The 21,021-nt window shown below is 48.7% G+C and overlaps 1 protein-coding gene across 42 annotated transcripts in view; it reads right to left on the reverse strand.

Annotated features, from left to right (window-relative positions):
• CLASP2 (cytoplasmic linker associated protein 2) overlaps positions 1–21,021 on the reverse strand; it is a 282,910-nt gene that overhangs the window by 119,133 nt on the left and 142,756 nt on the right. For all 42 annotated transcript variants that reach the window (XM_075062549.1, XM_075062551.1, XM_075062547.1 and 39 more), the window contains 2 exons: positions 14,654–14,731; positions 12,113–12,280 (listed from right to left, as the gene is read on the reverse strand). In XM_075062549.1, the coding sequence (XP_074918650.1) occupies positions 12,113–12,280; positions 14,654–14,731 (246 nt within the window). The remainder of the gene's footprint in view (positions 1–12,112; positions 12,281–14,653; positions 14,732–21,021) is intronic.

The raw sequence follows: 21,021 nt of genomic DNA on the forward strand, positions 1-21,021 counted from the left end.
AAACAATACTGAAAAAGAAAACTGAAGTAGTAATTGTGAAGATAAAATTAATTCATTTTTGTTCATCATAGAACTTACACTATTCCACTGTTCAGTGGAACTGAATTTCAACAATTTCCACTCCACCATCAATCTCAGCCTGGACCAGTCCACACAAGAGATCCACTTCCTGTACACTACAGTATACAAATAAGCTATGGTCACAAACACCACACTATACCGGAAACCTACTGACCTCTATACTTACCTACATGTCTCCGGCTTTCATCCAGACTACATCACACAATCCATTGTCTACTGCCAACCTCTAAGATACAACCACATTTGCTCCAATACCTCAGACAGAAGCAAACACCTACAGGATCTCTATCAAGCGTTCTTAAAACTATAATACCCACCTGGTGAAGTGAAGAAAAAACAGTTCCTCACCCTTTTTGTAACTGTTGTCCTTCGAGATTTGTTGCTCATATCTATTCCAGTTAGGTGTGTGTATGTGTGCCGCGTGCACAGCTGTTGGAAACTTTTCCCTAGCAGCTACCCATTGAGCTGCCTGTGGAGCCCCCTGGAGTGGTGCAGCTATGGCGCTCTATATACAACTCTGCTGGCCTGACCCCCCCTTCAGTTCCTTCTTACCAGCAACTCTGACAGAGGGTAAGGTGGAGGGGGAGGAGAATGGAATAGATATGAGCAACACATTGCAAAGAACAACAGTTACAAAAAGGGTGAGTAATTGTTTTTTCTTCTTCCAGTGCTTGCTCATATCAATTCCAGTTAGGTGACTCCCAAGCCTTACTTCGGAGGTAGGATCGGAGTCAAGGTATTGCAGATCGAAGCACCGCTCTACCACAGGCCGCATTGTTCTGTGATTGGTGGACGATGGCGTAGTGCGACATAAAGGTGTGCACTGAAGACCACGTGGCAGCCCTGCAAATTTTCTGAAGAGGTACGTAGGCCAGGAAGGCTGTCAACAAGGTCTGTGCCCTCGTGGAGTGAGTCATAATGGCACGCAGAGAAACCTTTGCCAAGTCGTAACAAGCGTGAATACAGGCTGTGATCCAGGAGGAGATCAGCTGGGAAGCAACTGGCAAACTTTCATCCGCTCTGCTAAAGTGATGAACAACTGGGTTGTTTTGCGGAAAGGCTTCGTTTGGTCAGTATAGAAGGCGAGCGCCCTTCTAATGTCCAGCGAACACAGCTGTTGTTCATGAGGGCTGGCGTGCAGTTTTGGGTTAAAAACTGGCAGAAAAATGTCCTGGCTAACATGAAAGTGGGACCCGACTTTGGGAAGAAAGGCCGGGTGAGGTCTAAGCTGCACCCTGTCCATATGAAAAATAGTGTATGGAGGCTAAGACATGAGGGCCCACAGCTCAGACATACGTTGTGCTAAGGTGATGGCCACCAAAAAAGCAACCTTCCAAGAGAGGTAGAGGTAGAGGAGTGAACAGGAAGCTAATGGCTCAAAGGGAGGACCCATGAGGTGAGAAAACTAAATTAAAGGTCCCAGACTGGGACTGGCAGCTACTTTGGAGGATGAATCTTCTTCAAACCTTTCAGGAATTGTCCCACGATGGGGTGCGCAAACACTGAGCACCTGGAAACACTGGGGTGAAAAGCCAATATAGCCACAAGATGGACCTTGACAGAACTGAATGCCAGGCACTGGTCCTTCAAGTGCAAGAGATAATCCAGGATACACAGGATTGAACCCTTGAGCAGAAGCACCTGCCTTTGGGCACACCAAACAGAAAACCTTTTCCATTTTGTTTTGTAAGTGGCTCTGGTATATGGCTTGCGGCTCTCCAGAAGTACCTACCTCACCGGGTCTGAACAGGTGAGCTCTGCCTAGTTCAACCACAGATCTTTCAGGCCATGAGGTGGAGTGACTGAAGGTCTGGGTGAAGGAGGCAGCCATGATTCTGCGAGATGAGGTCGAGAGCGAGAGGTAGACGTACCAGGGACTGAACTGACAGGTCCATGAGGGTGGAAGGTACCAGCACTGGCGAGGCCAAGCTGGAGACACCAGTATGACGTCTGCCCTTTGCCTGAGGACCTTGAGAAGCACCTTGTGGATGAGTGGAAATGATGGGAAGGCATATAACAGTTGACTAGACCATGGAATCAGGAATGCATCTGCCATCGAGCCTGGGTTTTGACCCTGGAAAGAGCAGAAGGTTGGACCCTTCCTGTTGGCCCGTGTGGCGAACAGGTAGATTCGGGGAAACTCCCAACTGCGAAGAATTGAGTGGAGGTCCTGAATTGTTTGCTGAACTTCTGGAGGGAGACCCAAGGATTGGAGCCAAGCACTGCATCTCATCGTATCCGACACCAGGGTACATGGCATTCAAAGAACCCTGGAGGGAAGTCCGGGCTACAATTCTGCCCTTCTCAGCGATAGCCCCCAGTTTAGCCCTTGACTTGGATGGGAGAAGCTCTTTGAACTTTTCAATTGCAGACTATGCGTTGTAACTGTATCTGCTCAGGTTTGTGAGTTGGTTAGCGATCAGGAGAGAAAGGACCCCTGTTGAATAAACTTTTCTCCCAAACAAATCAAGGCATTTAGCGTCTCTTGATTAGGGCGCAGGTCCCTGCTGACGCTGCCTCTCTTTCATTCACTGCCTCCAAAACAAGGAAACACGGAGGAAGATGGTTGAAAAAATATTCGTACCCTTTAGTGGGGACAAAGTACTTTCCTTTGATCCCTCTGGCCATAGGAGGAATGGAAGCAGGCATTTGCCAAACAGTCTTGGTTTTAGACTGGATAGTCTTTAGCACAGGTAAGGCCACCGAGAGGGACCCTTTGGTCCCAGGATGTCCACGACAGGGTCCTTGTCCTCTACCACCTCCTCCACCTGGAGGTTCATATTTAGGGCCAGTCTTCGGAGGAGTTCCTGCAGGGCCCTAAAGTCCATGGGTGGTGGACCAGATGTGGAGGTATCCGTCACTGCCTTGTCAGGAGATGATGAGAAAGAAGCCACCAATTCCGTAGCGGCCTCATGATCCTCTAGGACTGGTTTCTCCCAAACCCTGGGTGTAACCTCCACTGGGGATGGGGTCTGAGATGGATCCTGGGGTGAGCGGCTGATGGTTGCCTCAGGGAGGCGAGACCTCGAATGGGATGGTGGGGGAGCACCAGGGGAGGGGGTGGGGAGGGCACCTTGGGCCTGATGGTACGTCTAAGGGGTCCAGACTTGCCACTGGGGTTGCCAGTGGGGTGCTGAAGTGTCCTGTCTAAGACTTTCCGGCCCTGATCTGGGCACTTCTGATGCCCCCAATGCTCTGCCTGACCTGAGAGGGGTCAACCGTTGAGTGGGAGGGCCAAGGGGGGGCAGTGCGGGACTGCCCCACGGAGGCTGCCTCCTCCTCGAAAGGATGGGATGAGTGCTGAAGGGAATAACGAGGACCGGGTAGTGACTGGTGGTGCCACTGCAGGGAATGGGAGGGAGATGTGAAGAGGTGCTAGGAGGTTGATCGGCGCCGCGAAGTAGGGCTTCACGTTGGTGGGGAGCGGTGCTGCGATTTAGAGAGGCGCTGCGATTGAGGCCCAAGCCAAAGTGGGACTGGTGCCCAGAGCAGGATCTGGATCGGTGCTGCAAACGGGAGCGGTGCCATGACACAGAGGGACAACTGGGAACTGCAGTCCGAGTCAATGCGAGCAGTGCTGCAAGGTCACAGATTGGGATCTGGAACTCGAGCAGGACCACAACCTATCAGCTGATGACCACCTCAAGCGGAAACGGCTCTGAGGGTCAGGGCTGCGAGACCAGTGCCACAAGTCAGACCGGCATGGGGCATAAGTGTGGCGCCGGGACTCTCAGCAGTGCAGAGATCCTGACTGGGGGGCAGACGGCCCCAACATAGCCAGTTGGCCTCTTGACGGTGCCAGGCCTCGGGGTAGCGAAGGACTTGAGACTGGGGACTTGGGTGCCATCATTTTGATAAGCCCTCTAGTGGCTGCGAAAGTGTCTGGTGTGGAGGGTAGCATGACCTCCTTCACCTGCAGCCATGGGGAGTTCAGGAGTGCGCGGCTTCCTGGGGAGATGGGGGCCATGAAGGTGAGCCTGACTGGAGCGTCTGTCAGCCGTAGGCCCATGTTCCGCACCATGCCCTGCCGAGGCTGCGGTTTCCGCGTCAGGCCATTACAATCATAGAATATCAGGATTGGAAGGGACCTCAGGAGGTCATCTAGTCCAATCTCCTGCTCAAAAGCAGGACCAATCCCCATTGTGGAGGCTTGTCCTTAGCCTGCTTCCTGTGAGCCAGCGAGTGGGAGTGGTGCCAAGGGGAACCCTTCTGGGCCTCGGGAGACTGCCAGCCCCTGGGAGGACATGCCGAGTCCTTTTTCAATGCCGTGGATGGCACCGCCGGAAGAGCACTCCGCACCAAGGCGCTCAGGGCCGGGTTCTTCTGCGGACAAAGGGCAGACTCCATGAGGAGTTGTTTTGAAATCAATGTCCCTCTCCTTTCTAGTGCGAGGCTTGAAGACCTGGCAGATATTTGCACTTGTCTGTCTGATGGGCTTCTCCCAGACATCGGAAACAGGAGTCATGGGGGTTGCCCATGGGCATAGGCTTGGCACAGGTGCTACAGGGTTTGAAGCCCTAGGATGGCATGCCCCAGAGCCCTGCAGGGCCTTCGTTGAAGGGGAAAAAAACCCCAACCGCTAAAGACTACAATTAACAACTAGAAGAGAACAATTAACTAACAATGGGTAACTATATACAAAGATAAGCAGAAGAGCTAGGGATTAGTGGAGCACTTGCGAGCAAGAGACCACTGTTCCAACAACCATCACTGGCAGTAAGAAGGAACTGAAGGGGGGTCAGGCTGGCAGGGTCATATACAGAACACCATATCGGCACCACTCCAGGGGCTCCACACCTGTCCTAACAGGTAGCTGCTAGAGAAAAGTTTCCGACAGCCGTGCACATGGCACATGCACACACCTAACTGGAATTGATATGAGCAGGCACTTGAAGAACAGACTGACAGAGCCAGAAGGGTACCCAGAAGTCACCTACTACTGGACAGGCCCAACAAAGAAATTAACAGAATGCCACTAGCTGTAACCTACAGCCCTCAACTAAAGCCTCTCCAGAGCATCATCAAGGATTTTCAACCTATCCTGAAGGATGATCCCTCACTCTCATAGACCTTGGGAGACAGGACAGTCCTTGCTTACAGACAGCCCCCCAGTCTGAAGCAAATACTCAAGAGCAACTACACACCACACAATGAAAACACTAACCCAGGAACAAATCCCGTTGCCAACTCTGTCCGCATACCTATTCAAGGGACACCATCATAGGACCTAACCACAACAGCCACACCACCAGGGGCTCATTCATGTGCCATCAATGCCCTTCTGCCATGTACACTGGCCAAACCAGACAGAATAAATGGACATAAATCAGACATCAAGAATGGTAACATTCAAAAACCATTAGAAGAGCATTTCAATGTCCCTGGACACTCAATAACAGACTTTAAAATGGCAAGTCTTCAACTAAAAAAGTTCCAAAACAGACTTCAACAAGAAACTACAGAACTGGAATTAATTTGCAAACTTGACACCATCAAATTAAGCCTGGGAGTGGATGGGTCACTATAAAAAGTAATTTTCCCTCTGTTGATACTCGCACCTTCTTGAAAATGGTTGGGAATGGGTGACATCCACCTTGATTGCATTGGCCTCGTTAGCACTACAAAAGTAACTTTCCCTCTGTTGATATTCATCCCTTTTTGTCAACTGTTGAGAATAGGCCACTTCCACCTTAATTGAATTGGTCTCATTAGGACTGACCCCCCACTTGATAAGGCAACTCCCATCTTTTCATGTGCTATAATACATATACAGAACTGTCGCATCTTACGCGCATTTAAAATACGCAATTTCAGCTTTGTGCGGTCAGAAGAAAGAAAAACAACAAAAAAAACAGGCGATTCCACCAGCATGAGATGCGAATCTGTTGTTTCCACTAAAATATTTTTCTGGGGGGACTTGACAGCAACAGCATGTCTTTAGGCCTGTGATAATGGCCTCCTCTATAGTAACCCTGGAGGGTTGACCCAAAAAAAAAAATTTTAAATAGTGTCTCTGCCCCAGAGTGAGTGAGAGATGGGAGAAGCCAATCTGCTGTTCCCATTACAGTACTCAGTTCCCCTGTGCCTTTCATACTGTGCACATCTCGCCACGCTGAGTGAGATTCTGCTGTGCCTGTACTGTTTAAAAAGACAGTACATATTTTTCGTACTGTATAACATGGCCCCTAAACGCAAGGCATCTACTTCATCTGGTGCTCAACCGAAGAAACAGCGATGCGTTCCAATGCTGGAGGAAAAACTGGCCGTGTTGGACTTATTGAGAGACGGTATGTCCATCGCCAACGTGGCGCGTAAATGAGGCTGCAACAAATCTAGCATCTGTGCCATCAAGATTCAAGAGACAGAAATTCATCAAGCCATGACATCAAGTCCTTCAGTAACTGCTAAGGTGACAAACCAAGTGCACGATAAGACTTTAGTGAAGACTGAAAAGGCATTGAACTTATGGCTGGAAGATATGAACCGTAAACGTGTGCCTATCGATGACAACATGTTGCGAGAAGAGGCTCTTAGCATCTATGCGCTGTTCAAACCTCCCACCGAAGAGGGACAGCCTTCTGATAAGAAGGAATTCAAAGCCAGCCAAGGAACCGCTTCAACCTCAAAAACGTGCAGACTACTGGTGAAGCTCCATCTGCCAATGAGGACACAGCAAAAGCCTACCTCGAACAATTAAAGAAAAACAGAGGAAAGGGGCTATCTTCCAGAACAAGTTTTTAATGCTGACGAGACTGGGCTCTTTTGGAAAACAATGCCCACCCGCATTTACATTTCAAAATCAGAAAGACAAGCCCCTGGCTTCAAAGCAGCTAAAGACCGTGTGACTGTGTTGCTTTGTGGCAACGCGGCTGGGCATTTAATAAAGCTGGGCTTGCTCTACAGGGCTGCAAATCCCCATGCGCTAAAAGGCAGGAACAAAAATCTCCTGCCTGTGTTCTGGCAATCAAATAAGAAGGCTTGGGTGACGGCAACATTATTTCTGGATTGGTTCCACAAGTGTTTCATTCTGGAGGTCAAGCAGTACCTTGAAGAGAAAGGACTTGACTTCAAAGTGTTGCTGATTGTAGACAATGCTCCTGGCCATCCTGCGGCACTCCGGTTTGCACATAACGATGCTGAAGTCGTCTTTCTGCCCCCCAATACCACCTCCATCCTCCAACCTCTCGACCAAGGCATCATTAGCTGTTTCAAGGCCATGTACATGAGGCTTACATTCTCACGGATCCTTACCGCTATGGATGCTGATCCCAATGTTACTGTGATGGAGTATTGGAAGTCCTTCAACATTGCTGATTGCATCACTTATATTAAAACAGGCAATGGATGCAATCAAGCCTGAAACAGTCAATGCATGTCGGCGAAACCTATGGGAAGACTGTGTGAGTGATTTTAAGGGTTTCCTGACCATTGATAAAGAAGTGCAACTCATTGTTCAGGTGGCCAGGCAAGTGGGTGGTAATGGCTTTGTCGACATCCTCGAGGAAGAAATTGAGGAATTAATTGAGGGCCATAGAGAAACATTGACTAACAAAGAGTTAGAGGAACTGATAAAATTGTCTACAGAAGACGAAGATGATGATGAACAGGAAGAGCCAGCAACCTGGAAACTTCATAAATTTTCTGAAGTGTTCCAAGCAGCTAAACACTTGAATAATTTAATTTCTGAATATGATCCCTCTATGGCACAAAGCCTCAAAATCACACATAGTATTACGGATGGTTTGAGACCGTACCAAGCAATGTTTGAGGAGCTCAAGAGACAAAAGACGGTTACTCACCTTTGTAACTGTTGTTCTTTGAGATGTGTTGCTCATATCCATTCTAGTTAGGTGTGTGCGCGCCGCGTGCATGTTTGTCGGAAAAACTTTAACCCTAGCAACACTCGCTGGGCCGGCAGGTCGCCCCCTGGAGTGGCACCACTATGGTGCCTGATATATACCCCTGCCAACTCAACTGCTCCTCAGTTCCTTCTTGCCGGTTACTCCGACAGTGGGGAAGGAGGGTGGGTGTGGAATGGATATGAGCAACACATCTCGAAGAACAACAGTTACAAAGGTGAGTAACCGTCTTTTCTTCTTCGAGTGCCTGCTCATATCCATTCCAGTTAGGTGATTCCCAAGCCTTATGTAGGCGGTGGGGTTGGAGTGAGATACTGCAAAATGCAAAAGCGCTGAGCCAGAGGCTGCAGCATCCCTTGACTGTGAAAGTACGCCGTCTTCATATTGAGCGCTAGAGCTCTCCAGGATCTAAGGACAGGATAATGGTTACCAAGGGATCGCCACGCGGAACTTCAACCTTAACATAAACTGGTGATCCTCGTAGGTGTAGGATATGTCTGAGACCTCCGTAGAGTCGGGGCGAATTTAGGGAATAGTTGTCCTCTTCGTCCATAGCGTGCTGCACCTCTTGTAAGAGGAATTGGCGCCGAGACGAGTCCTGAAGAGGGACGGGGTGGAACAAATTGGAGGCTGGACCCAACAAACTCCACCATGTGCAGGGGGACGCCGAACCGAGTTAACTGGGACCACGCCAAGAGGAAGTAGGAAGTGGTAACCCGCTGTAACGTAACGACCCGCCCTCAGGTGCCTTATCGAAAGTCTCGCTTGGTCCCCGGTGCTGATATGTGAGAGGGCCTCCGATCTTGGCCCTCAGGTCCTGACGGTCGTCTGCGACCACCTCAGTCCGCCAACTGCCAATCCCTATGTGTGGCTAGCCAGAGACGGGGTGGTGGTGGGCTGGGAACAGAAAAGCCTGCGTTCAGGTCGTCAGCTATGCACACACCGAAGAGAGGTCTCATATTAGACCTGTTGCTCGCAGGCTTTGCAGCCTGGGGTTGATTCACCGTAAAGAGGCTTTACCAAAAAATGGTAATTGTGAAAGCCAGGAGTTTCATGAAACACATGAAAGCCATGAGATTGTCCTTCATGGTACGCGAGGCCGAAGAGAAGCTCTAGCCGCCCTTATTCCATTCTCCTAAGGGCAGTGAACCCTTGGCCCAGAGTTTGATGAGAAGATTCATAATTTACCTCCCGTTATCCAGGTTTATGATTATAGGGGCTGACAGGGCTTATTGATTTGGCCACGCGGGCTATAAGACCTTGCAGAACACACCTTGGTGGTCTGAGTAGCGCGTCATCGCCTAGCCCCTTCAAATTTCGGGGACTGGCGCCTGTTGGCCCATGCGTTCCCTTTTCTCTTAATCAACTGAATGGACTATGCGAGGGAGGAGACGGACAGCACCAGTATGCGTACCTCATAGAGCATCGGGAATTCGGCCTGGAATGGTCCGAATACAATGGTAGGGCCCCTCGTAGCGGGCAACACGCCGGATAGAAGTCCACTACGGCTCCCTACTCCGACTCCTGCGCTGCGAGGTCTGCATTTGAGTGCTACGCCCATACATAGGAGAGCCTCATGGGCTCTCAGGTGTGGTGGGGCCACCAGAATCGCGGTCCTGAGCCTAAGAGCTGTCTGCGTGGGAGACACTGATGTGTGTCTGGATGGCCATGGAGGTGCTGAAAAATCATGGCAAGAGAGTCTGACTCTACCAGACCTTGCCAACCTCGGCACCGGGACCGGTACCGCAAAGGCGCACTGGTACCTGGAAGGAGATCCGGACCTGCGGCTAGAGCTGTGCCGGGAGGTCGACTGAGATCCTCGAGGTTGGGAGCAGCTACAGGAGTCACAGTGCCTGTAGTGGTGCTGAGGGAGCCGGAATGGTGCCGGATTATGGGTCGGTGAACGGGACACGACCTGTGCGGCGAGTGCGACCGGTGCTGAGGAGAGCAGCGTCGGGTCTGCAAGTGGCGTCCGGAAGCAGGAGTGCCGACGGACTGGAGCGTCTGTGGGACCGTGATCATGAACGTGCCGCTCTGCTGCGCCGACAGAGGATGGTCGTATCAAAAGGAGGCTTGCCAAGAGACTGTAGTAGCCGCACTGGCGGTTCCAGGCAGCATCCACTCTGTCACGGCAATGAGATCCCTCATCGTTGGAAATGTCTTCCGGTGTGGAGTGAACAGTAGCTCGACCATAGTGTGTACCAGGGAGCTGTCAGCACTGGATTTGACGGCCCTTGGGTGGACCGATCGACGGTGGCTGTACATCACTTGCCTCAGCAGGTGAAGGTGCCGGCGATCCGGCTTATACAGGCTCTCTGTCCGCGGTGCAGTTTGCACGAGAGCAGTAGGAGCAGGAAGCTCGACCACGGTGTGCGCCGGGGAGCAGTCAGGCACTGGATTCGACGGCCCTTGTGGACTGGGATCGACGTGCCGACGTTGTCGGTGGCACGGCAGTTGTCGGTGCCGGGCGATGCGTCTTAGATGAGCTCTCTGGCTGCGGTGCCGTTAGCACAGGAGCAGCAGGAGCAGGAAGCTCAACCAACAGCGCGTGCCGGGAGCGGTAAGGCACTGGATTCGACGGCCCTTGTGTACCGGGATCGACGGTGCCGACATTGTCGGTCGCGCGGCAGGTGTCGGTGCTGGGCGATCCGACGTAAATGAGCTCTCTTGGCTGCGGTGCAGTTGGCACAAGAAGCAGCAGGAGCAGGGAGCTCAACCACGGCGCGTGCCGGAGCTGTTCGGGCACTGGCGAGGAGTCGTGGCTTTCTCAATCCCAGAGAGAGGGAGCGGTGCTGAGTCGACACTGGTGCCGGTAACGGCCGTGCGCAGGTCCGGTGCCGAGGAGGCGCTTCTGTCCGCCGAGTAGCTGCGCTCGTGCAGAAGGTGGAGGGAAAAGAAAGTGACGCTCAATTTTGTACTCGGCTTAAACGCCTTGCAAATGGGCACTTAGCTGTGAAATACGATCCCCAAGGCACCGTAAAAGGATGTGTGGATCTCTTGTCAGCAACGGCTGGAGGCCGGCCAAGCACGGACTTAGAACCGGTGAGCCGGGCATAGGCTTCCAGCCCGGCTGCAGGGAGGAGCTACTCCCCGAACCCCGCTAACTATGGTTAAACTAACATACTAGCAAAGAAAAAACGCATAAGTATAGATAATATATATATAAAAGGATTATACTACTAACTAATACACAAGAACTATGAGTAGCAGTGGAAGCAGAGGTCAGCTAAGCTCGCTCCACTGTTCCAACGACCACACGGCAGTAAAAAGGAACTGAGGAGCGGTTGGGTTGGCAGGGGTATATATCAGGCACCATAGTGGCGCCACTCCAGGGGGCGACCTGCCAGCCCACCGAGTGTTGCTAGGGTTAAAGTTTCTCCGACGAACGTGCATGCGGCGCGCGCACACCTAACTGGAATGGATATGAGCAAGCACTCGAAGAAGAACAATAACAGTTGCCAATCACCATATTTTTAAAGAAAAAACAACCAGCAGCAGCAGAGTCTACAGAATCAACTTCTCGAGCTGAACCAGAGCCAACCACTTCGTCTAGGACTTGCTCTCCATCACCCAAGCCTGGCCCATCATCTCCTGGATTGACATCAAGCCCTGACGATTCAATAATAGTGTTGTCAGGGGAAGAGGAAGACTAATCATTGGAGTGTGTACAGTACAAGACAGGTGACTGTTCAGGTTTACAATACTGCACTGTACCGTACTGTTTTCATTTTTATTCTTTCATTCTTCTGTCTCTTATGTTATTAAAAATACTGTAAAATTATATTTTGCAGATGTAGTCTTTATCATATACTGTACTGTACATTGCCGTATACAATACATAGTACTTTATGGGTCATTTAAGGGATTTTCAAAGGTCATTTTGACTATACGCGGTTTTCGCTTTACCCGTTGACCGCGGAACATAACCCCAGTTAAGATGCGACAGACCTGTACTGCTTACAGTATTTTTCACTCCATGAATCTGATGAAGTGGGTTTTAGCCCACAAAAGTTTATGCCCAAATAAATTTGTTAGTCTCTAAAGTGCCACCAGGACTCTTCATTGTTTTTACTGATACAGACTAACACGGCTACCACTCTGAAACCTGTAGGTACATTTGAACTAGACAATTTTTGTTCTTTCAGACTGGGAATCATTTAAGTGGCACTTACTTGAGACTCTCCTGTGAACTTGAAGATGACCTGTCTGACTGAGGGAGAGATGCTATACTGCCAGAATTCTTCAAGTAAGTCTGGAGACTTCTTTGATAGGATGGCTCAAGGTTATTGTACAGGACCTCTGCTTCTCCAGGAAAGTGACTTCTAAGACCCAGGTAAGTCCTACAAAACAAAAGAACAGCCAGGTACAACTGTGAAAGGGTTTTTGTTTTGTTTTGTTTGTTTTTTGTTTTTTTTCAAACTACACAGAAAAAAATGAAAATCCAGCTGTGACACACAGTAGAAAGGGTTACACAACTAGCAGGCAAATTGACCCAAAGGTGTTCAAAAAGTATGTAAATAGTAATTAGGGCCATTTCATGTTAGATTGACTAGAGCTTTAAAATCGAAACCTGTATTGTTAGAGAATTAGAAGTAATACTACTTGAATGTGTTTACTTATATCTCATTAATGTTAACCATGTAAACAGTTTCTATTGATTCAGAGACCAAAAAGGAGAATTAACACGTAGATGAAACTTGGGTATAACAACATCATTGTCTATATTTCACTTTGAAGTTAGTAATAAACTGTCTATGAACTGCTTAATGAATAATTACCTTATACTAATCAATGTAGCTAATTACTAGTGATGCTTAGGAAAGAGAAGGTTACTTCAAAAGACTATTGTTCACAAAAGAGGCTGCAAAAAATCTCTATAAAAACTCTTGGGACCTGATCCTTTCATCTCAAATCTTCTTATGCTTCATCAGGGGAAGCTTGAACCACAAGACTGAGATCTCCAGTGCCAGCTGGATCACCCTGATATTGAACATTGGACTGAACCTATGGACTAATTCTAAAAGAACTTTGTATAACTCCAAAGCTCACCATCTGCACTATGAAATTGACCTAGAACAACATTTATGTCTGTATGTACAATGATCTTTTAAACCAATATTCTCCCTCTTTTCTTTGTAAATTTTACTTTAGTTAATAAGAATTGGCTATAACCATGTATTTGTGTAAGATATGAAATATTAATTAACTTGATTGGTAACCTGTCTGATCCTTTGAGATTGGTAGAACTTTTCATATGATGAACAAGATTTTCAGTAAACTCATACTTGACTTGACTGTCTGGGTGGGAGCCCAAAGGCTGGGTTGCTTTTAGGGAACTATGTTTTTAGCTTCTGGGTAACCAGTAAGGCATCGTAGAAGCTGGTTTGTGGTTGGCTTAGTAAATCTACGTATCAGAATAACTGCCAGTTTTGGGGATTGTCGGCCCCATTCTTTGCAGTTTGCCCTAAATGAGCAATCTCAGCGTGGCTCCCAGTCACACCAGCACTTAAATGTGCTGAATGCTTCTCCACTAGCCAGGTACAGAGGCATCTAACACAGAGGTCTGAACTAATCTTTCCAAAGTAACTTCTATCCTCCCATCACATTCTCTGTGATATATCTTTCAATATTTCCTGCTCACTGAAGATACCCCAGAATACACCATCAAATATTAGCAGCCAATAGTATCTGTGATGTCACAGAATGATCCATTCTAAGATTTTTTTTATTTATTTATTTTTTTAAAAGTTAGTTAAGATTTATGGTGATTTAATTTTGCTTCAAAGTTTGCCTTTAAAGTAGATTATTATTTTGGAAAACAGACGGTGCTTGAGAAGTACTAGATACTGATTCTGTATTTTAAACAAATGTACTTTTCATGTAATTCAGAATTCACTGCACATTACACAAATGTAAAAGACTGGCCTGGGGGCATAGCAGTAATGGTCTGCCTTAATGGTCTACAGCCAAACTAAAGCAGCCAAACAGGAGTGAATTTAGCCCTCCCCAGTTCCATTTAGCACAATCAGGTGAGGATTTCAAATCCTAACTGAGACCATTTGAATGCTAACAATAATTACTGGCAGTTTTATTTTCACCACTACGCAGAGTGGTACAGTGAAGAGGCTACAGGACTGGGACTCAGGAGAGTTGGGTTACATTCCTGGCTCTGCCACTGACCTGCTGGGTGACTTTGGGCAAGTCACTTCACCGCTCCCCCCCGAAAGTCCTAAGCCCTGCCAAACAGCTGGACTTTCTGGGAGGGATGGGCAAGAGTGGAGATGCAGCATTTCCCCGCTCCTCTCCTCCCTCCCAGCGCTCTGCGCTTTGGACTTTCTGGGAGGGACGGAGAGGAGTGGAGACGCAGCCCTTCCCAGCTCCCCCTCCTCCCTCTCAGAAAGTCCTAAGCGCTGGGAGGGAGAGGAGGTGGAGAAGAGGAATTTGTGCAATGCTCCCTTGTAAAGTTGCTGCTCTTTCACAGAACCTTACAAGCAGTGGATAGAGCAGCCAGCCAAACAACATTATAAGGGAGCATGGCACAACTTTAAACGAGCATGTTCCCTAATTGAGCAGGGACATAACTTTGAAACAATGTTAAGGGGAGGATGTTAAGTGAGGAGTTACTGTACTACAATATATAGACTTTCCCTCCCCTTGGTATAAAATGTCAAGTCTTTCAACCAAGGTTACAAGTTCACTCAAAAAACTCTTACTTTCTTGCCTCCACTCTTGCCTCAGCATCAGCATCATGAATGCCCTTCTTGATGGTTTCAACCAAGACAGTTGCATGCCTAGAAGACAAACATACCTCATGTTAGTTTTTACTTTTACAAATTTAATTATACCAAGGTAATTTCTTACCTGTTAATTAAGTTTCTCTAAGTCATACAGAGTACATCTAAATAGCAATTAAAAACCCGCAGCACCAAGTTTTGGAGCTGGGTCAAATGACTTGGGCTCAAGGAGTTCAATCTGTCGGGCTAAATATTGCACTATAGACATTCAGGCTCGGCCTAGAGCCTGAGCTTTGAGACCCACCCCTCTCGCGGGGGCTCAGAGCCCAGTCGCCAGCCTAAGCCCAAATATCTAAATTGCAATTTTTAGCCCCACAGCATGAGTCAACTGATCTGGGCAGCTGCGGCTATGCCAAGGGTCTTTTATTGTACCAGTCACGCAAGGGCAGAGTCTGCCCCTTCCCTACTCTGAGTGTACCTTAATAAGTATACGTGCGCGACCAGTCTCCTCAGTTCCTTCCAATGGAGGCTACTCCAACTCCGAAGTAAAGGGGAGGAGGATGGGCAGTGGAGCACACACAAGGACACTCATCTTGAAGAACATCAGTTACTGCACGGAGAGAGTAACCTCCTCCTCCCTCTTCTTCTTCTTCTTCGAGAGATGTCTGTGTGGGTGCTCCTGATAGAAAAGCAGTGTATCTCAAGGAGGTAGGGACTTGATATTTGGTAGGAATGCAGTAGATAATACAGCTCTGCCTAATCGTGTTATCAGAGAGAGGTCCTTGAGTAAGGGCATAGTGCTTAACAAATGTGTGTTCAGAAGACAAAGTGGCCATTTTACAGATGTCAGCCAGGGGAACTTTGCATAGAAAAGCCATGGAGGTAGCCACAGATCTAGTATAGTGAGTTCTGATGCCCACTGGAGGTGTCATTTTCTTTATCTGATAGCACAGTCGGATACACACAGAAATCCAGTTTGAAAGTCTCTGGGCAGAAATAGGTGTCCCTTTGGAACGCTCTGCAATGGAGACAAAGAATTCCTAAAGGGCTTGGTTCTCTCCAAATAGAAGGACAAAGCCCTGAATACATCTAACATATGCACGTGGAATGACGAATGCATCTTTCGAAGGAATTTGTAATATAACTGGAGGGTAACCTTCTCCTTAAAAAACAGTGTATATAGTGGTCTGCCATGAGAGCTGCTATTTCTCCTGCCCATCTGGCAGAGGTGATTGCCACTAGGAATTTGTTTTCATAGAGAGGGAGCAAGTGGCTAAGGGTTCAAATGGTTGTTGAGTTAAGTAGGATAAAACTAAGTGAAGGTCATATGGAGGGGTAGAAGATTTAATGTCCGGGTATAGGGATTAGAGCTCTTTGAGAAAAAGCCTGGTGTTTAGATGAGCAAAACCAGAGGTATCATCCATCTTGTTATGAAAAGTTGTAATAGCAGCCAAGTGGACTTTGACTGAGCTGAAAGAAAGGTCCGATTGCTTGAGGTCTACTAGGTAGTCGAGCATGATTGGGAGAGGTGCAGAAGTAGGAAGCTGTTGTTTAGGTGAGCACCAGTGTGTGAATTACTTGCACTTACAGAGATAGGTGATGTGAGTAGATTGTGTTCTCTATGTAGGACCAGTCTTTGAACCTGCTCAGAGTATGCTAGTTCATTTTGGGAGAACCATGTAGGAACTAAGCTTTGAGGCGAAGCATGGATAGGTTGGGGTGAAGAAATCAGCAGTGTTGCTGCAATAGGAGGTTCGGAGTGAGGGGCAACAAGGTTAGTGGGCAGACTGATATTCTGGTAGGTTGTCTGGGCAACAACAGGGCAATCAGAATTACTATGGCATGATCTGTCCGTATCTTTGTTAGAACTCTGTGGAGAACCGGTATAGAAGCAAAAGCACATAGCAAGTCCTGGTGCCATGGGATCATGAACGCATCTCCCAGGGAATGCTTGCCAAGTCCCGCTTGGGAGCAAAATTCAGGGTATTTCATGCTTTTTGCAATTGTGAAAAAGTCTATGTTGCGTAGCCCCACATGTGGAGCGTCTGCTTAATTCATCCGCTGTGGTATTCATAGCTTTGGGAAGATAGGCAGCTGATATCCAAATGTTCGCGAGGCACCAATTCCAGAGCTTCATGGCTTCTGTGCAAAGTGAGTGAGAGCGAGCCCCACCCTGCCTGTTTACATAGAACATGCAGGTGATGTCTGTCATTATCCATACATGTTGGTTCCGGATTAATGGGAGGAAGTGACTGCAGGCATTGCATATGGCTCGAAATTCTAGGACGTTTATGTGCAGGGAGGTTTTGGCTTAAGACCATAGCTCCTGGGCTGTGTGGTGCGACATATGTGCACCCCACCCTGTGAGGGATGCATCGGTAGTCATTATGAGGGATGGAGCATCCTGGAGAAAGGAGACTCCAGAGCAGAGGTTGGAGGGAACTGTCCACCACAGGAGAGAATCTTTGACTCTGAAAGGTATGGCTAGAGGCTTGTATAGAGCGTGCACATTCGATCTGTAAACTGTGGCCAACCAAGCTGGGAAGCACCTCATGTATAGTCGCGCGTTTTGGACCATGAAAGTGCACAAGGCCATGTGACCCAGAAGTTGTAGACAGTCTCGAGCAGTGACCTGAGGAATGTTGGAGTTTTGTTGCCAATAATTTTATGGTGTTGAAGCGATCAAGTGGGAGAGATGCTATTCCCATCTAGGAATTGAGGTGTGCTCCTATGAACTCCAGGTGCTGGGTAGGAGATAATGTGGATTTGTATTTGTTCATTTGTAGGCTTCGGGGTAGGAAACAATCGACAGTGAGCTGCGTGAATCAAAGCAATTCCTCGAGCGTTGAGGCTTTGAGGGGACAATCATCGAGGTAACGAAATAATATGACCCCTTGCTTCCTGAGGTAGGCAGTGACTATGGCTAGGAGCTTGGAAAAAACATGGGGTGGCGGTGGATAGGCCGAAGGGTAGCATCCTGTATTGAAAATGTGTCGAGCTGAGGGTAAAATGAAGGAAACGTCTGTGGGCAGGATGTATACCTCTACTCCGATATAATGCGGTCCAATATAACATGAATTCGGATATAACGTGGTAAAGCAGCGCTCTGGGGGACGGGGCTGCTTTACCTTGTTATATCTAAATTCATGTTACCACAAGCGGTTCCTCTGCACCTGCCCATTACTTGCTGCGGCCCTATCCCGGACCCCCACAACCCAGCTCACCTCCGCTCTGCCTCCTCTCACAAGCGCGCCGCAGATCCGTTTTTCCTCCCTCCCAGGTTTGCCGCGTCAAACTGCTGATTGCCGTGGCAAGCCTGGCAGGGAGGGGGGAGAAGCGGAACTGCGGCGCGCTCGTTGGAGGCGGCGGACCGGAGGTGAGCTGGGGTTGGGGGACCTCAGGGAGGGCCGCAGCAAGTAACGGGGGGCGCAGAACTGCTTCAGCTCATCTCCGCCTCCTCACCTGAGCGTGCTGCCACCGCCGCTCCACTTCCCCCCTACCTCCAAGGCTTGCCAGGCAAAACGGCTGATTGGTGCGGCAAGCCTGGAAGGGAGAGAGAAGTGGAGCAGTGGCAGTGCGCTCAGGGAGAAGGCGAAGGCAGAGCGGAGGTAAGTTGGGGCGGGGAGCCATTCCTCTCCCTACCCCAATATAACGCGGTCTCACCTATAACAGTGAGGTTTTTTGACTCCTGAGGACAGTGTTATATCAGGGTAGAGGTGTATAGTCACATGAAAATAAGCATACTGTAGGTCGAGAGCTGAAAACCAATCGCCCTGCCCCAGCGCTGGGATTATGGTGGTGAGGGTAACCATTTTGAACTTTTGCTTTTTCACAAATTTGTTGAGCCGCCTGAGATCGAGGATAGGTTGCCATCCCCCAGTTTTCTTTCCTGTTAAGAAATAATGGGACTAAAACCCGTTCCTTCTCTGGTGTTCAGGTACAAGTTCCACTGCTCCCAACAGAAGAAGATGGACTTCTTGGATGAGCAGTTGCTCATGACAGGGGTCCCTGAAGAGGGACGGGGAGGATGGGTGAACAGGAGGCAAAGATAGGAAAAGGATCGAATAGCCAATTGTGACAACCTCAATAACTCGCTTTTCAGTGGTAATGTTCTGCCATTGATGGGAGAATTGTCGCAAGCAGTGTCCAAAAAATAGGGACATGCGGTGTAAGCGCTGAAATGGGAACACTGTTTTCTAAATCCTCGACCAAGGCTTCAAATCTGCTCACTAGTCAGAGGGGGCTGAGATGCTGCCGAGGAATTGGGACAGCAACGCTGGTATATGGGTCTCTGGTATTGCTGTTGTCGTTGCTCATGTGATCTATGGAATTGCTGGGAATATGCGAGATAGGGTGGATGCTGGTAGGGTTGATATTGATATTGATATTGTCGCCTTCTGATCATAGGGGTTTGAATTCATAGAGACCCAAGAGTTGTCCTTGAGTCTTTAATTGAATGAAGTACGTCCATCATGGAGGCAAAGAGAATTGGTCGCCGAAGGGAAGATCTTCAATGGTATTCTAGACCTCTCGAGGAAAGGAAGAGGAGGAAAGCCATGAACCTTAGCGCATGACCACTACTGTAGCAGTGGATCTTGCTGCAGTGTTGGTTGCATCAAGAGCTGCTTGAAGAACAGTAGATGATTTGTCCCTCAGAAACTAGAGCTGTGAATTGTTGTTTCTTTTCTTCCAGAATGTCATTAATAAAGTCCATGAATTTGTTGTAATTTTTGTGGTCATATTTTGCCAGAACAGCAGTATAATTAGCAATGCAAAATTGTAAAGTGGAAGATGCACATACTTTACGTCCAAGCAGATCTAGTCACTTACTGTCCTTGTTGGATGGGACAGAGCAGGGAACTGGTGACTGGTCTTTTGGTGACTGTGTCTACTATCAGCAAGTTTGGCACTGGATGAGTGAAAAGGAATTCAGAACCCCTGGAAGGGATGAAGTACTTGTGGTCCGCTCGTTTACAGGTAGGTAGGCTTGCAGCAGGAGTCTGCCAGATGGCCGTAGCAGGTTCCAAAATGGCTGCGTTGATCGATAATGCAACGCTAGAAGAAGAGGGCTGCAGGATGTCTGTTAACTCATGCTGTTCAGGAATCTCCTCCAAGTTAATCCTTAACTCACTGGCAACTCTTTTGAAAAGGTCTTGAAATTCTGAGAGAAGGAAGGAAGGCTTCATAAGGTGTAACAACTGGGTCTACTGGATTTGAGGCATGTTGTGACTGATCCTGCAGTTGTGATGGTGCTACCTGGTGCCTTACATCAGTGTCAGGTTCATCAGCTGGCGGTGCCGGACAGGTGTCGTGCATGGTTGAGGTAGAATAGTGAGTGTGATCTCGAAGAGAAGATGCTCATGGTGCCCAATATTGCCACTGTGGAGGGAAAGGCATAGGTGGTGCCATCCAGCGGTTTACACAGAATGGGGCAGGACCCTGATCATAGGACGAGGTAATTTTTCTATGACCTCTATTGATTGGGGTCTGAAGATGGGAGATTTGATGTGGTGAAAATTCCCCCTGCAATCCACCTTCCTCATCACTGGAGGAAGGCTGTCTGGACCCTGACTGAGCACTTGGAGAGAAGTAGGCACTGAGTAGGGGTGACTGCAGGATAGGCGATACCAGCAGGTCCCTTGACTCTGTAAATTGCAGTGTTGGAGCTCCTCTGTGAGGTGAGGGCTGTGCAAGAGGAATGTGCTGTTAAGAAAAATTCCTCTGCACTGGATGCTAAGCATTGTTTCACTGCAGGACAGGTTAGCAGGTGTCAATGCCCAGAAAGCAACAACAGCCTGTGGGGGGTCAGGCACGTTAGCACGTGTCGACATAGCTTCCGTTGTGGTGCCAAACGGTGACATGAGAGGCAGGCAACTGGAAGCCTGAAGCCTTGGCACCGAAGCTTGGCGGAACCGCCACAGCCACAGGTGGGTTTCACACGGCATTGGAGGAGCCCAGCGCGTCAAAAGTGTTCAGCCGGGGAAGAGCTGGGAGGGAGGCTGTAGATCTGCCGGAGGAAGTCTTCTCCTGCAAAGTTCCCTTTGAGAGAAGGTGCCCTTCTTTTGCAGTTTTCTTTTCTCTCTTTGAGGCGGGGGGCTGTAGCGTGCAGCGGCGCCAGAGTCAGAGCCCGGGTCTGAAGCTGACCCTAATGATTTCTGAAGGAGCAGCAGTTTTAGTCTCAGCTCCCTGTCCTTCCATGCCCTAGATTTACGTTCGTTGCAGTGGGCACATTTTGTGGGGGATGTAGGACTCCAAACATTTTATGCACTTTGCGTGGCCATCTGACAGAGGCATGGCATCACTGCAGACAGAGCAGCGCTTAAAGCCTGGGGAGTCAGGCATGTCAG

Source organism: Chelonoidis abingdonii, chromosome 2 (assembly GCF_003597395.2).
Source record: "Chelonoidis abingdonii isolate Lonesome George chromosome 2, CheloAbing_2.0, whole genome shotgun sequence".
Lineage (NCBI taxonomy): Eukaryota > Metazoa > Chordata > Testudines > Testudinidae > Chelonoidis > Chelonoidis abingdonii.